The following is a 15,083-nucleotide window of genomic DNA, read 5'->3' as shown; positions in this document are numbered from 1 at the left end:
CCGGATACCTGAACACCGTGTGGAGGTGACGGAGGTTACATGTGGACGTGTACTGACCAGGTAGTTGAGCGTGGTGCTCTCCTCCTCTCGGCCCATGTGTTTGAAGAAGCGATGGTCGGCCACCAGCAGCAGAGGACAGGTGTTCTTCAGGTGATCGTGGACCTGACGCTTCCCTCTGAGCACCGACCCTGAGCAGGTGAGACACACAGTCATGTTCAAACGACACGTGCTAACGCAGTTAGCATCTTATATTACCACCTCCTAAACAATGAACCAACCATCTTAATGAAGGAATCAAAAGTCAGAACACAACGAAGCTTTTCTGTCAATTTACAACCCGCTCACCGTCTTCCTCTCGGTTCTCTAACGCAGACACTTTAACTCCATCAGGGAGCAGGAGGTCGGGGTCAGAGGTCAGGTAGCCGCAGACTGAAGGCTGGTGCAGTCGGCTGAGGTTTCTGATGTCCTCTGAGCGGTAGATCAGCAGGCGGCCATCAGGGGGCGCCGACGTGAACCTCCAGAGAGGCTGAACACGGAGAGAAGAAGAAGGACAGCAGGAGACATCAGGGCGGTTCTGTGTCGTAACATCAGTCAGACTGAAACAGCTGTTCACGCAGTCGTACGAGGTTGGGTTCAGACGTTCATGCTCCCCTCAGGAGGAACTCTTTTATTTTGGCGATCTTCTGACTTCTCATCTAGCGCCATCTTCAGGTCAACATTTCACCGTGTCTGATTCTTTGGTTTACCATCAAACACCTTCACAACTAAAGACATCATCACCATCCCCACTGCTGATAAGCTAACGTTAGCATGCTAATGAGAGAAACTCAGAGTTAGACCATGGTCATCATCATGTTAGCACTGTCTTTGTTAGCATGTCAGCTAATCGATTATCAGTTAATATTCTGTCAATAACAGATTATTTGTTGTGCCTGTAAACTGTCAGAAAGTGCAGATCAACGAGACGACTTCAAATGCAACATTTAGATCAACCGAAGTTTTTCAGTTTGTTCTCATTAAAAACACTTTTCACATTAAAAGCCTTTATTATGTTAAAAGGTTGTTTTAAGATGAACTGAATTTTTTCTGTTTTCAAATTAAAATGTTGCATGTATTCTTTCAAAATAAAAGACTTCTTGTTTAATGTATAATTATGTATTTTATTTAATGGTCAGTTTTATATTTTAAAGTGCAACAGTTCAAAGGAATATTTCTATTAGCAGAAATAGTTTGGATTTCTACATTAAACACAACGAGGACCATAAATTCAAACGATGATAATTTGACATAAAATTCTTTTTAGAAAACAAAAATAAAAAACATTTGTTGGTAAAACGTCTCAGTTTGGTTTTTCTTCAAACTTATTTTCACAAACTGTTTTTTCCCGTGACCTGCTGACTGGAGTCGCAGCTGTCAGGTGTTGTCTGAACTTTCAGCCTGTCGTTCAACAGGTTCAAACGTTGCTGTAATAAAAACCATGGCGTCTCTTTCTCTCCGCTGTTGTCTCACCTCGATGTTGAACTCGGCCTCGTCAGTCAGGATGTGAGCAGAGAACTCGTGGTCGTCTATATGAGCCTGAACTCGAGAGTTTTCCTCCCCTGAAGACACAAAACAGAAACTGATCATAAATCTGTTGTTTATTTTATTCTATATCCTTAAAGGGACAGTACGCGCTGCATGTGTAGGAATACAGAGGTTGAACGGTAGCAAACATACTAAAGAAAAAGGCTGTTTGAAAGTATAGTAAAATATAACACACTTAAATGGTATTGATTTTTATATATATTCAGCTTCTGTGTCGTTTCTCTGGTAGACTTCAACAAACAGGAGCCGCGCTGACAGACACTGACTGCAGGTAACATGCTGACGATACTTCAAAAATCCGAACTATCCCTTTAAAGGTGTATGTCCGGCTGCTCTGCGTTACCGATGACGTGTCCGGTGAAGTAGTTGTGTCTGTTGACGGAGACGCTCCGCTCCCGGCCGTCCTCTTCCACGACCACGGCTCTGAAGTCCTCGGTGAACAGCTGGTCGTTGGTCCTCAGGTACAGTCTGAAGTGCCTGCAGACACACACACAAACACACACACACACACACACACACACACACACTGTTTCCTTCTGAAATCTCTCTGTGACGACAAACCACCTGAGCTGTGAACTCTGACCTCTGCAGGGCGTTGAAGCTGAGCAGCTTCTCCACATGAGTCTCAGTTTGCAGGTCTCTGCGGCGGACGGAGTGAGTCTGCAGGCTGGAGACGGGCAGCACGTCAAAGTCGTTCAGCATCGACCTGAGAGACGCTGCTGAGGGAAAACACACGCTCACAGTCAGGTTACCTCTGAGTGTTGGAGGACGCAGTGACAGACGGGCAAACAAAAACAAGTACGACAAGTAATCCACAAATCATTTACATACAGTTTAAAAAACTACAATTAGAAAAAGAAAAAAGTTAGTGCTGCCGGACAGGTTCGTGCTAAAGATCCTACCTTTTGACTCACGTCATAGTTTGGATAAAAACACACCTTTATCACATCAAATCTTCTCTATTAGATTATATTCATTTAGACTTCCTTTTGTGGTCTAATTATCTTATAGTTTTTATTTAGGCAACATCATTTTGCCTTACAACCACATTTTAAGTTATTATTATATAATTACGACTTAGAAAAACACTTTTTAAAAATAAATTTGATTCACATATTACCTTCATATTTTGCTTTTTAAACTTATATAGTGAACATGCTAACGTATGAACGAGTGTTTTTCTCCAAATATTTTAACTTTTCATTTGATTTTTTTTTTTGGAGCCTCCATATAATCCAGATTAACTTTGCCTGCTGAGTGAAGACAGGCTTGTTGCTTTAACCAACATGAAACCAGACATTTACCTAAACCTATATGACTTTAAACACTTACTGTAATGCTCCTCTTCTGGTCCTACAGGTTGAGAAATGGCGGCTTCCGTTAAAACCATAAAAAGAGATAAAAATATGAGCTCCTGTCTCATGTTTGATTTTTAATCCGCTGGATGGACTGAATGGAAAAAAGGTCGACGCTGCTTGTTTCGGTTTAAAGTCTCGACACATCAGATTAAAGACTTTAACGACAGTTTGAACCTAAACTAGAGTTTAAAAACAGGTTACTGATGAACTTTAGTGAATGTGTCCAGCTGAAGTCTTTGTTTTGTTTAGACTCAATCAGAAAAAACGTTTCCAGTCCATAAAACCAGGAAGACTCAACCAGGAAGACTCACAGCGCCTGAGTCAAGCTAGCTAACACAGCTAACATCAAGAGAGGCAGGGCGGAAGTACTGTTCACAGCTTTCACAATAAAAGCGTAAGGTTTAGAGAATAAAGTAGCCCCTTTGACAATACTGAAATACTTATTATATACTGTAAATCAAATGATTTCTTTTCATGGAATAGACAAATGAAGATGATGCAGTCACCAGGTTTTTAAAGATAATATGGTTAAATACTAATAAAGATAAATAAATACAATCTATGAAATATATACACCCTGCATATGTAAATTAACATTTTAAAACAAGAATCGATGATATGGTTAAGAGACAAATAATAAAGACATAAGTAAAAAAAAATATAGATGTAAAATATATAATAAAAAAAACAATCATTAATATCAGAGGGAATGTGAAATATCAGTTTAAAATTGCATATTCTATTAACACAGTTTACTGTTCAATTCTTATTTTTCCAAGGATTAAATACAATGTAATACTTTTGTCAGTGTGTTTTTCTCGATTTTATTTTTAATCAAATTATTTGAATGGTTATTGTTTTTATAAGAATGATAATAATATTATTATTATTAGTAGTAGTAGTATGATTTTTAGTTGTTGTAGCAGCAGTGTAGAAAATAACTTACAAGTTGCTAAAATCAGAGTTCCAAGAAACTGCTTTATTTTGAAAATCCGCTTCCCTACTACGCTCTTGTCCTCGCGAGCTGTACGTTTAAGTGAAACACGCTGGAATCCCAAAAACTCAAGAAACAAAAAAGAGTTTTTGGACGTCATTTCTTACAGTGTTCGGTGCTTAGGGCGTTAAAACTGTAAAACAAAGACAAAGACAGAGTGAAGAAGATGAGAGTGACGGAACATGTCCGTCGTCCGTCTTACATAAGAGAATAACAGACATCTGGCAGCTCTATTTATAACATCTGATCTCATCCAGATCCGCTTTTACCAACAGCCATTCAACCGGAAACATCATCAGACACTGATGGTGAACAAACATCAAAGGAAACTATAAACCTCACCTCAGAATATAATTACAGCCTACCAAAAAAATTATACAACCGGAAGTTAAATAAAACTACATTTTGATCACTGTTAACTTAATATAACACCGTAAACACACAAACACTGTGTCTGCTTATCAATAATTATTACAAACTTTATAAACATCACACTTTTCAAACATTAAATGCAGCTTAAGTTCTTTTAACTAAAAAGAGTAATAATATAATAGTAAATGGAATTAAACAAATTAACAAATTTTCAAATAAAAAATAATTCCTGAACACCCTCCCATGAAAAAAACAAACATATTATCAGCAATCATATTAAAACATAAATATCATAAATAATAATAATAAAAAATGTCTTTCATTTAGTAAAAACACGAAATACTCAGTTCAAGTTCACAAACAGAAAAGAAATCAAGGAAATAAATTATTTCAAAAAGTAGGGAAAATTATAAAAAATTTAATTCAAAAAAACCAATTTAAAAATAAATAAAATAAATACGAAAAAGAACTAAAATACAAAATACCCCCAAAATACAAATATTGTAAATACCATGTTTCTTTTTTAGAGATAATGTAATTTTCTTTATACATATATTATTTTAAATATGTCAAATAACAGAAGAAAAAAAGAACATATTTGCAGTGAGGTAAGTTGAATAATGTTGCATTCAAGTTCTACTCGGAATGACGTAGTTTTGGCTAGCTACGGGCCGAGAGCCGTTTCTCAGACTCCTGTGTGCTTTAATTTATAATATAGAAATATTATAGATTCTATAAATTAAATGTGCGATACTTTATTGCTCAGAACTAATCTAGGTATTTCTACATAGACACCAACTATTTGCTGCGGCTTAATGTCACATGGTCCAAATGAGCCACAAAATGTTCATGCAACATGTAAATGACCACAAAGTTTTGGACCATGAAGTCAATATTTACTTTTTCTGCTAGCTTTTTATGTAATATGACTCCAAATATGTCAACCATCCAAGTCAAAAAATGTTTCACTGACTTTCCTAGTTGATGGTCCGCCTTCGCGTGAATTTGCCCAACCGAAAACTCCCTTTTCCGATTCTTCTGACATGCCCTGAATGCAGCACGCTATAGTTCATTATGTGGACTCTGGGGGGCACCAGAGTGTTGGCGTGCGTTCGTACCACCGGAAATGATGGTAGAAGAAGAAAATCCCAAACAAACCTTCCACATGTGGACGAGCTAAAGATAAAATTTCAACCACCAGATAAAACTTTTTATTTGTCGGTGAAAATGGACGAAGAACAAACGGTAATTTACTCTGAACGGTACTCCTACTTTGATAAATATGTTAGCTAACGTGACGAACGTAGAGCTAACAACGAGCGCGCGCTTGGTGTTAGCTAGTCCTACAAACTGTATTAAAACTCAGAATGTTTATCATAAAACATATAACAGCATTATTATTTATTATATTATTTAACGCATTTTTAGATTTGTTTCACGAACTCAGACCAGATAATTTATCTGTGGGCACAGAAAATTCTGTTTTTATGAATGAATCTTGGCGAGCTGTGTTATTATTGCACAGACTCAATCAAGTTATTTGTGTATCTAGAAATGATTATTTGGTTTGTGTCCAGTACATTTGTTAACGTGTTAACACAGTAATAATATAATAATAGTAATATTTGTCAACAGCTGTATTTCTGTGCAGATCTGGTTCAAGGTTTGTTTAGGTAACAAAAGTCACATTTAATCTTTCTCCTACTTATGTTTAATACACACTTTGTTAAGATCACTTTGCTGTGTTTAACATCAACACACTGTAACTGACTGGTTTGGAGTATATACAGCTGTATATCTGCACTAACTTCGTCTGTGTGTGTGTGTGTGTGTGTGTGTGTGTGTGTGTGTGATTGTGTGTGGGGCGCGCAGGCCGGATACAGGGAGCCCTGTGCTCAGTGTTCGGCGGTGGATTGGGGAGTTTCAGAAGAAGGTCGCTTCTACTGCAGATCCTGCCACAACGTCATCGAGGTAAACAACAACAACAACAACAGCTGATCTGAGTTAAAGAACACATCTATCAGGTTTACTTGAACGTTGATCTGAACAGGCTCAGTCAGCTGCAGCAGCTCTTCTTAAGTTGATCTCAAGCTGTTAGAGATCATCAGAGTTAGTTCAGTCTGTTTGCAGCAGCACAGCTTCACTTTGTTTTTAAGCCTTCCTGAAGATCTTAAAGGTAAAGAGACCGTACATCCATAGAACTTTTCTAGTCTTCCGACCATTCACATTCACACACTGATGGCAAAGGCCTATGTGCCGATCTCCAATCAGATCTGTGTCCATTCATACCTGTTGGCTCTGCCACCTGAAGCAATTTGGGGTTCAGTGTCTTGCCCCAACGACACTATGACATGTGACTACAACCCCCAACCTTCTGATTGAAAGATGACCCACTCTACCACTGAGCCACCACCGTCCCTGTTCCTACTTAAAGATCAGAATTTTATTTGTGACCCAAATAATTGTGAACTTTATAAACTAGCAGCAACACTTTTATTTGCTTTACTAGAAGCCAGTTAAAGATTAAAGAGGAGTGCTGATCTACCTCTGGAGCTCTGTGACTTTTGCTTTTAACAGTTGAAGAATATTTCACGTTCAGTCTAAACTGGAAACTGAAGACGAAGCTTCAGTTTCAGGTAGAAAGTTGAGTATGGGAATAAAACAGTCTCAAAAGTATTCTCACTCTTAGTTATATTTCCATTTAAAAATATTAAGTTGACATACAAATGGTGACAAACTCGTGGTAAATTAGACGCACAGATACAAATCACACTACATTTATTGTGCATTGTGTTTTACCAGATACGAGTACGCAAGTTTTATTCCCAGTAGTTCAGTTTGTTTCCCTCCGGCTGCAGTACCGCTTCCTGTCAGCAGGTGGCAGTGTTGCCTGATTGAAAATGTGAACGTTTCCCATCGTCCTCAGAGAACCAGAGAGGTGGTGGACCCAAACTTCACCCCCGGCTCCTCCAGGATCTCCACCATCGGCAGAGGAACCAGAACCAAGAGGGCCGGTCAGTGTCAGAGTCCCCGACGGTCCGAAAACAAACGAATACATGAGATTAACTTTAGATCAAACAGACAAAGACAAGATTCATTCAATGTAACAGATTTATTTATTCAATACAGATTTGTTTGTCAGTTTTATCTCATCAAACAATTCAAAACCCAAATTATTTGCATTTAAAAGCATTAAATATGAGAGATCAGAGAATATCTGACTTTGTGTTTGACAGAGTTAAACTCAGCAGCAGAGTTTCTGATTCTCTTGAAACGTGTAAACCTGTTCAGTGTTCAGTCTGAGCTGTGGGATAAACTCTGGATGTTTTCAGAGCGCGGGCGTCAGTGGATGATCTGTGAGGGTTTCCAGTTCATCCTGAAGAACCAGGCCGACGCTCTGCTCAGGCTGGGAGTCAGTCCTCGAGTCAAGGTCCGTTTTTCAGCTCATAGTGAAGCTTGAAGAAACAGCCTGCTGTGTCGTGTGTGTGTGTGTGTGTGTGTGTGTGTGTGTGTGTAACATGTGCGTGTAATGTGTTTTAAATGTGTGTTTTAACGTGTGTTTTAACGTGATGATTTTTTAAAAAAAATTTTCAAACGCCCTATACACTTCCTGTCAGCACCGTGTTTTAACATGCTTAAGCATTTGTGTAACATGTGAGTAACGTGTTTTGGCGTGTGTAGCGTGTTATAACGTGTGTTACGTGTTTTAACGTGCTTAAACGTGTGTGTAACATGTGTGTAACATGTTGGTGTGTGTAACGTTTGTGTAACATGTGTGTAACGTGTGTTGGTGTGTGTAACGTGTTATGACGTGCTTTAACATGTGTGTAACGTGTGTTGGTGTGTGTAACGTGTTATGACGTGCTTTAACATGTGTGTAACGTGTGTTGGTGTGTGGAGCGTGTGTGAAACGTGTGTTTTGATGTGTGTAAGTTGTTTTAACGTGTTTAACTTGTTTTGATATGTTTGTAACGTGTCTTAAAGTGTGTGTAACGTGTGTTGGTGTGTGGAGCGTGCGTGTAACATGTTTTAACATGTGTGTAACGCGTGTTGTGATGTGTGTGTAACGTGTGTTTTGATGTGTGTGTAACGTGTGTTTTGACGTGGGTGTAACGTGTTTTTGTCTGTGTGTAACAAGTTTTGACGTGTGTGTAACAAGTTTTAATGTGTGTGTTACATGTGTAACGTGTGTTTTGACGTGTGTGTAACGTGTTTTTGTGTGTGTGTGTGTGTGTAACGTGTGTTTTGACGTGTGTGTAACGTGTTTTTGTGTGTGTGTGTGTGTAACGTGTGTTTTCACGTGTGTGTAACGTGTTTTTGTGTGTGTGTGTGTAACGTGTTTTGTGTGTGTGTGTAACGTGTGTTTTGACGTGTGTGTAACATGTTTTAATGTGTGTTTAACGCATTTTGATGTGTGTGTGACGTGTGTGTAACGTGTGTAACATGTGTGTGTGGCTTCAGGACGAGGTGCTGTGTCAGCTGTGGAGACTGTACCTGCAGAAGAGTCAGCAGGCCTTCACACACAACCCAGTGAGGAGCTCCCAGTTTAAACTGGTCAGTTCACAAAGTCCACAGACATGAACACACTTCTTCATTTATAGTTTTATACTTTATTATTGTAAGTTTTAATGTACACCGTTTTTACAGTCGAGTCTTCAGTGAGTTTAAGTTAACTATTAATTTAACCTGTTTGTGAAGATGACGGAGGATTCAGATGTGATTCAATGTTTTATCTCTCTCTCTTTCTCTCTCTCTCTCTCTGTCTCTCTCTCTTTCTCTCTCTCTCTCTCTGTCTCTCTCTCTGCTCTCTCTCTCTGTCTCTCTCTCTCTCTCTCTCTCTGTCTCTGTCTCTGTCTCTCTCTCTCTGTCTCTCTCTCTCTCTCTCTCTGTCTCTGTCTCTCTCTCTCTGTCTCTGCTCTCTCTCTCTCTCTGTCTCTGCTCTCTCTCTCTCTGTCTCTGCGCTCTCTCTCTCTCTCTCTCTCTCTGTCTCTGCTCTCTCTCTCTCTCTCTGTCTCTGCTCTCTCTCTCTCTGTCTCTGTCTCTGCTCTCTCTCTCTCTCTCTCTCTCTCTCTGTCTCTGCTCTCTCTCTCTCTCTCTGTCTCTGCTCTCTCTCTCTCTCTGTCTCTGCTCTGCTCTCTCTCTCTCTCTCTCTCTCTCTCTCTCTCTCTGTCTCTGCTCTCTCTCTCTGTCTCTGCTCTCTCTCTCTCTCTCTGTCTCTGCTCTCTCTCTCTCTCTCTCTCTGTCTCTGCTCTCTCTCTCTCTCGCTCTCTCTCTCTCTGTCTCTGCTCTCTCTCTGTCTCTCTCGCTCTCTCTCTCCTCAGAGGCGTCCGGGCTCAGACTCTGAAAGTGCTGCCGAGTCGTCCGCCGTGTCGGACGTAGAGACAGACGGAGAGACGAACCCGCCCAGCACCGCCGGATCAAACGCAGGTACTTTGAACAGACATCATAAATGACGTTGTTGTTTAAGTTTCTCATATATTTCCACTGTCATATCCTGTGTTTTTCAAAATAAAATGAATAATACGAATTTAAAATCAGACACATGACCTTTGTACTCCGGGTTCCTGCAGATCCTTCAAAAGTCTTAAATTAAAGTCAGGGTCAGAAAGTCTTTTAAAGTGACTCTAAATTTCAGGTGGTGCGTTTGAGGCTGATGGGAGAATTGTCACACAGTGCCCTAACACTACTGTCACAAAGAGTATAGAAGCTGTCCCTTGATGTTTGCTGCAGGGACGTCACTGAGCACACAGAAACGTTTACAGTGACTGAGAGCAGCCTCACTTATCCTCACTAACAGGCTGGTTAGTGTGCTTCATTGGTTCACGGTGTGAAGGACAATGAGTAGTCAGAACTCTCGGCACTGAACAAGTTACATGTGTAGGTCTTAAATTATATTTGAGGTCTTAAAAGTGTTTTAAAAATGGTGCAAGAACCCTGCTCAAGGTGACGTGTTCCTTCACCTGCACAGAGAGCCCCAGTGATTGGTCGGTGTGTTCGGGCTCGCTGGACGCCGCCTCCTACCTGTCGGCCCGGCTGAGGAGACCCCGCGGCCTGATGAGCATGAAGAAGACTCTCGCTCTGATCCACATCGCCCTCACCTGGAGCCGCGAGCCGCTGACGCTCAGCGACCTGCTCAGGTAACTGCACACACACCTGCTCAGGTAACCACAGATGAGTTAATGCTTTGGATGCTGTACAGTGCAGTCCTGAGACATGAAGGTGTGTTTCAGGTTGGTGAGTGAAGGTCACGTCCCGTATGTGAACGCTTACGAGGAACTTCCTGAAGAGATGAAGCTGGAAGGAAAAGACGCGCTCATCTTCAGAGTCGAGGTCAGACACCAGTCAGCTCCCTAAACTCTGATCAATAACTTAATCAATACTAACAGTCCCCCTTCACTCACAGGAGTTCAGTTTTGATGTGCGCTTGTTTCCCTCCTCAGAGCGTCCCGTCTCACCGGGCGGTGCATCAGGAGGCTCACGCTCTCGTTCTGCTCCTCAGACTTCCTGCTTTTCCTCCAATCAGCCGCCAGAGTCTGCTGCACCCCGCCCTGCTCAGCCTGCGCTACCTGACCGACGCTAATCTGCCCGGTAAGAGTGCTCACAAAACTAGTGACAGAACTGATTGTAGTGCTGAGAACACTACAGACAGCAGAACTGAAGATACTCCCGTGTATACGACCTTTAACCCTCTCTCCCTCTCAGACGTGTTGATGATGTTAATCTTTGCCTCCCTCTCAGACGAGCTCCACCCGTGGCTCTGCAGGCTGATGGAGCGTGCCGGCATGGCGGATCAAACTCTCCACACCGTCGACCGTCTGTCTTGTCCCGTCCTGCCGCGGTACGACGTGCAGGCGGCCGCGCTCGTCATCGTCACCATGAAGCTGGTGTTCGGCCTGGACGACCACACTGAATGGTGAGTTTATCTGAACTGGTCCTTTAATCGATCTCAGAGAGCGAAGCTAGAACTGATACGTACAAATATTCAAGAAACTTTGATGTTTTTTAAAGTGAAGCGTCTCTTTGGTTTGTTTTTCAGGGATTTATCAAACGAGGCGGGCGATCAGGATGACTCAGGTGAGCCGTGCACCTGTGAAACACCCTCTCATCTTTCGGGATGAATTTCACACCTCTGAGCCTGTAGTTGTCCGTTTGTGTTTTTCTGAGTGAATAATAAAGTTTTGACAGGAAGCATGTTCAGCCTGAGGAGGTGGTTCAGACTGCTGCAGGCCGCTCTGACTCGAGCTCAGCACAGGAGAGAGCACGACATCGCCAGGTGAGACACAATCCACCTTTACAGACCAACATCACAAAAACAGACAAAGTCTCCTTTTGATACCACACAATAAAAATACACATTAGTGTTCATTTTTTACCTCTGTATACTACCTGTCCTGGATTGCTCTCTGTTGTGAAGCTAACGTTAGCAGCCTGACGTCCTGTGGCTGCAGCAGAGCGTCAGAGAAACTTTATTGTGTCTCTTTACCTGTTTTTTTTTATTACCTTAACTTTAAATACAAAAACAGAGCCTCCAAAATGTCTGCTTTGACGTTTACACTCTCTGAAACAGTAGTTGCTTTGTGTCCACAGGAAACAGTGGAGGTCAAAGAAACCTCTTTACATGAACAAGAAGGACAAATACGTCGTGATGAAGAAGAGAAGTAAGTCTGAGTTTCTACTCCCCCGCACAGACGAGGGAGGTGATGGTACACAGAACACATCGTGTAAACGTTTCTGTAACGCTCCTCTGACATCTTGTAGACTTTAAATCTGTATTCAGAGAGAGAAGCTCGAACAAAACGTGATGCTGTGGATTTTTTGATGGTCCAGCCAGTTAGCATAAAGCTACATGTAGCTAAAAGCTGCTGTGTGTGTGTGTGTGTGCAGGAATAGCAGAGCAGCTGCAGCTCTGTTTTGAGAAGCTCTCCTCTCGTCCGGCGGCTGCAGAGCGCGTCCGTCCGTCCAGCTTCAGGTTCTGTTGGGGGGATGAGGACGGAGCTGACGGTCCCAGCATGCACCACAAGAAGCTGGATGGCGTTGTGACACTGAAACACAACATGCAGACCCCCTCTAACCCGACATACTGGCACCCAGCACTCAGACCCTGCAGCAGCTGGTAGGTCAGCTGCAACATGACAAATTATTACAGGTATCTCTAAACCTGGTGCTATTTGTACATATTTTATGCTCTAATAAGTGTGTGAGTGTCTCCAGTCGATGTGTTCATCCTGCAGCAGTGAAACAGGCTGTAACGGCTGCAACATAATCCTTGATGGGTCAAAGGTCGTCCACTAAAAGTTGTTGTTGTTTCCACTGACAGGCTCAGATTGTTATTCTAAGTGTGTGACAACATGACAGAAAGGATCCCTACAGAGATAGACCTTTTTGTTACAGAGGAAGATGATTGTTTTAACCACACACAGACGTTACATCGCTCTCTGCACACACACCAAGAACAACAACAACAACTTTTAGTGGACGACCTTTTGATTGCGTGTTCGCCTCGTAGGGTTATTGGATTATTACATCGCTTGAGATCAACGTCACTTTACTTATGATCACCTGTCTTCTTCTTCTTCTTCTTCTTCTTCTTCTTCTTCTTCTTCTTCTTCTTCTTCCTCTTTGCAGGAAGTGCAGGAGTCATTACTCGGAGGTGGAGGCAACGCTGCCTCGGATGTTTGTGTGGGTGCTGCAGCTCTTCAGCTTCCTGCTGGACGTGAAGCCAGCGTACCTGTATGAGGAGGTGCTGATGGTGGAGAGACGAGTGTTCAGCAGCAAAACACCTAGACGGACCAGAACCAAGACGAGGACCAGAGCTGAGAGCAGGACGCCACAGAGAGAAAGAGACACAAGATGAAAAACCTTCAGCTGATTGTTTGTTGGAGTTCAGAACAATAATTTAACATCATGTTTCCATTGGTGCGTTCAAGGACGCTCAAACATCAAAGTTCTAAGAGTTGGCAGCTGAACAGCTTCATATTTATCAGCCTGTGGTCGGAAGATCACACCTCACCTCAATATATGAGAGCGACGTGGGAACAGGGGGCTGTTGTTTCTGAAAGGGCTCCAACAGAAGGGTCTTCATCTCTGATTTTTCTGATGGAAGCTGCAGATGATTTGTAAAAAAAATACTTAAAGCAGCGAGTAAAAAAGACCAGAGACTAATCAACATCACAGAAATCTCTTTAACGGACAACACTCAGAATAGTGACATGGAGGCAGAGCTGCAGTAACGATCTATCAGCAGGAGAAAATGGGAACGAAATTATTACAATCTTTTTTTGTTTCATGTTTTGCCAATAAAGACGTAAATGTGGAAAAAAGTCACATAAAATCAGCAGATTGAGTTCATGTCTTGATTTTAAAACCAAAGTTTCTGGAGTCACAACACTTGATTTCTGTTTCTATCCTCCTGGCTCGTCTTTGTTCTGCAGCTGAAACACTGAAGACAAAGAAACAGCAGAGAGCTGCAGTGACAGACGGTGACCAGCAGGAGGCGCCACACACAGAGGAGCAGCAGGTTCATTCATACTGACGCTGAGCACTGCAGTGCTGCTACAACAGGTACACATACACACAACAGTAACTGGCAATTTGTATCTATAGTAACACGCATGTAGGAGCAACATGCTAATGAGACTTTAATGAAACATCTGTTTGTACAAACAGAACCAGAGTGATCAGTGAGGAGCTGCGATGCAATATTGATTTATTAATAGTGAATGTTTAAAGTTCAACAAACAAACATCTTTTCTACAAGAAGAAAAGAAAAAGAAACACGACTTTATATTTAACATGCAGTGGTTAGCACGGTCTCCTCACAGCTAGAAGGTTCCTGGTTCGATTCCCAGTTCAATACAGCATGATGTTCAGTGATGCTCCCATTTAGAGTCACAGAGACCGGTAAGCAGGGGAGGCTTTAGGGCGGGGCTACCTGTGATTGACAAGTTGCTACCATGGTGATTGTTTTCCAATTGATCAGCATCAAAAAGACAATAGAAAGTCAAGATTCGGGGGGACATCAGTCAGTATTTAGATTACTCGTTAACTACCAACAACCAAAAAAAAACAGCTTAGATAACCGTTAGCTGGCTATCGTCACCGTTAGCTTGGAATTTCTGCCTTTCCTGTTGTATTAATTAACACTATTTAATGATAATGTAATCTAAGTGGTTGAGTGCTAATGTTAGCTGTTGTCTAAGGTGTCTTGTTAGCTGACTGGAAAAACTACAAAAGAGACAATTAATAGTGAAATTCAGCGGCTAAGGTGAAACAAGGTTTTTAATTACTACTTTTATATCCACAACTCAGTCATCCAACAGCAGCTAGCATTACAGGCAGCTGGCTTATATTACTGTTAGCTAGACAACATTCACAATACCAAACCATAATGTTAGCTGCAATGGGGTTGAATGCTAACGTTAGCTGTTAGGGTAGCTAATGAGTGTATACGCAGTGTAAATATGGTGAATTGTGACAGAATAACTGTTTTCACAATTTAACCAACAAAACAATCATTTAATGGAGAAAATAATCAGCAAATCAACCAGAACTAAAATAATTGGTAACAGTCACTAAAATAATTCAAAATGAGCTCCACCTCAACCAACTCCACCAGTAAAACCCTGCTTTCACCTTAATGCGGGATAATAATAATAATAATAACAATAATAATGATCATATAATCTAATATTTGTATATAATCTAATGATATAATAATAATCTAAGACAATGTTTCTATAGTATATATTATAATATTACTGTAACTCCATTTTCCT

General features: G+C 41.3%; 2 protein-coding genes across 4 annotated transcripts in view; one reads left to right on the top strand and one right to left on the bottom strand.

Annotated features, from left to right (window-relative positions):
- adam17b (ADAM metallopeptidase domain 17b) overlaps positions 1-3,224 on the bottom strand; it is a 9,713-nt gene extending 6,489 nt beyond the window's left edge. For 2 of the 3 annotated variants that reach the window (XM_069657424.1, XM_069657426.1), the window contains exons 1-6: positions 2,917-3,224; positions 2,168-2,303; positions 1,928-2,061; positions 1,510-1,598; positions 346-526; positions 58-188 (exon numbers count right to left, since the gene is read on the bottom strand). In XM_069657424.1, coding sequence (XP_069513525.1) covers positions 58-188; positions 346-526; positions 1,510-1,598; positions 1,928-2,061; positions 2,168-2,303; positions 2,917-3,007 — 762 coding nt within the window. In that variant the 5' untranslated portion in view covers positions 3,008-3,224. The remainder of the gene's footprint in view (positions 1-57; positions 189-345; positions 527-1,509; positions 1,599-1,927; positions 2,062-2,167; positions 2,304-2,916) is intronic. The other variant, XM_069657425.1, reaches the window with a different exon arrangement.
- A 2,222-nt stretch (positions 3,225-5,446) lies between these two features.
- Positions 5,447-13,627, top strand: taf1b (TATA box binding protein (Tbp)-associated factor, RNA polymerase I, B). Its single transcript, XM_069657435.1, has 15 exons — positions 5,447-5,553; positions 6,181-6,279; positions 7,235-7,322; positions 7,641-7,738; positions 8,770-8,862; positions 9,630-9,735; positions 10,277-10,445; positions 10,539-10,638; positions 10,749-10,896; positions 11,047-11,221; positions 11,345-11,382; positions 11,494-11,581; positions 11,896-11,966; positions 12,193-12,421; positions 12,934-13,627. Exons 1-15 carry the CDS (start codon positions 5,536-5,538, stop codon positions 13,160-13,162), a joined length of 1,749 nt encoding a protein of 582 aa, XP_069513536.1. The 5' UTR covers positions 5,447-5,535; the 3' UTR covers positions 13,163-13,627.
- Positions 13,628-15,083: the final 1,456 nt, after the last annotated feature.

The sequence above is a fragment of the Semicossyphus pulcher genome, unplaced genomic scaffold (assembly GCF_022749685.1).
Source record: "Semicossyphus pulcher isolate SPU_LCO1_2020_fin unplaced genomic scaffold, fSemPul1.0.p SCAF_11, whole genome shotgun sequence".
NCBI classification, from domain to species: Eukaryota; Metazoa; Chordata; class Actinopteri; order Labriformes; family Labridae; genus Semicossyphus; species Semicossyphus pulcher.
The sequence above is the reverse complement of the archived record's forward strand: the minus strand, read 5'-3'. Positions and strand labels throughout refer to the sequence as shown.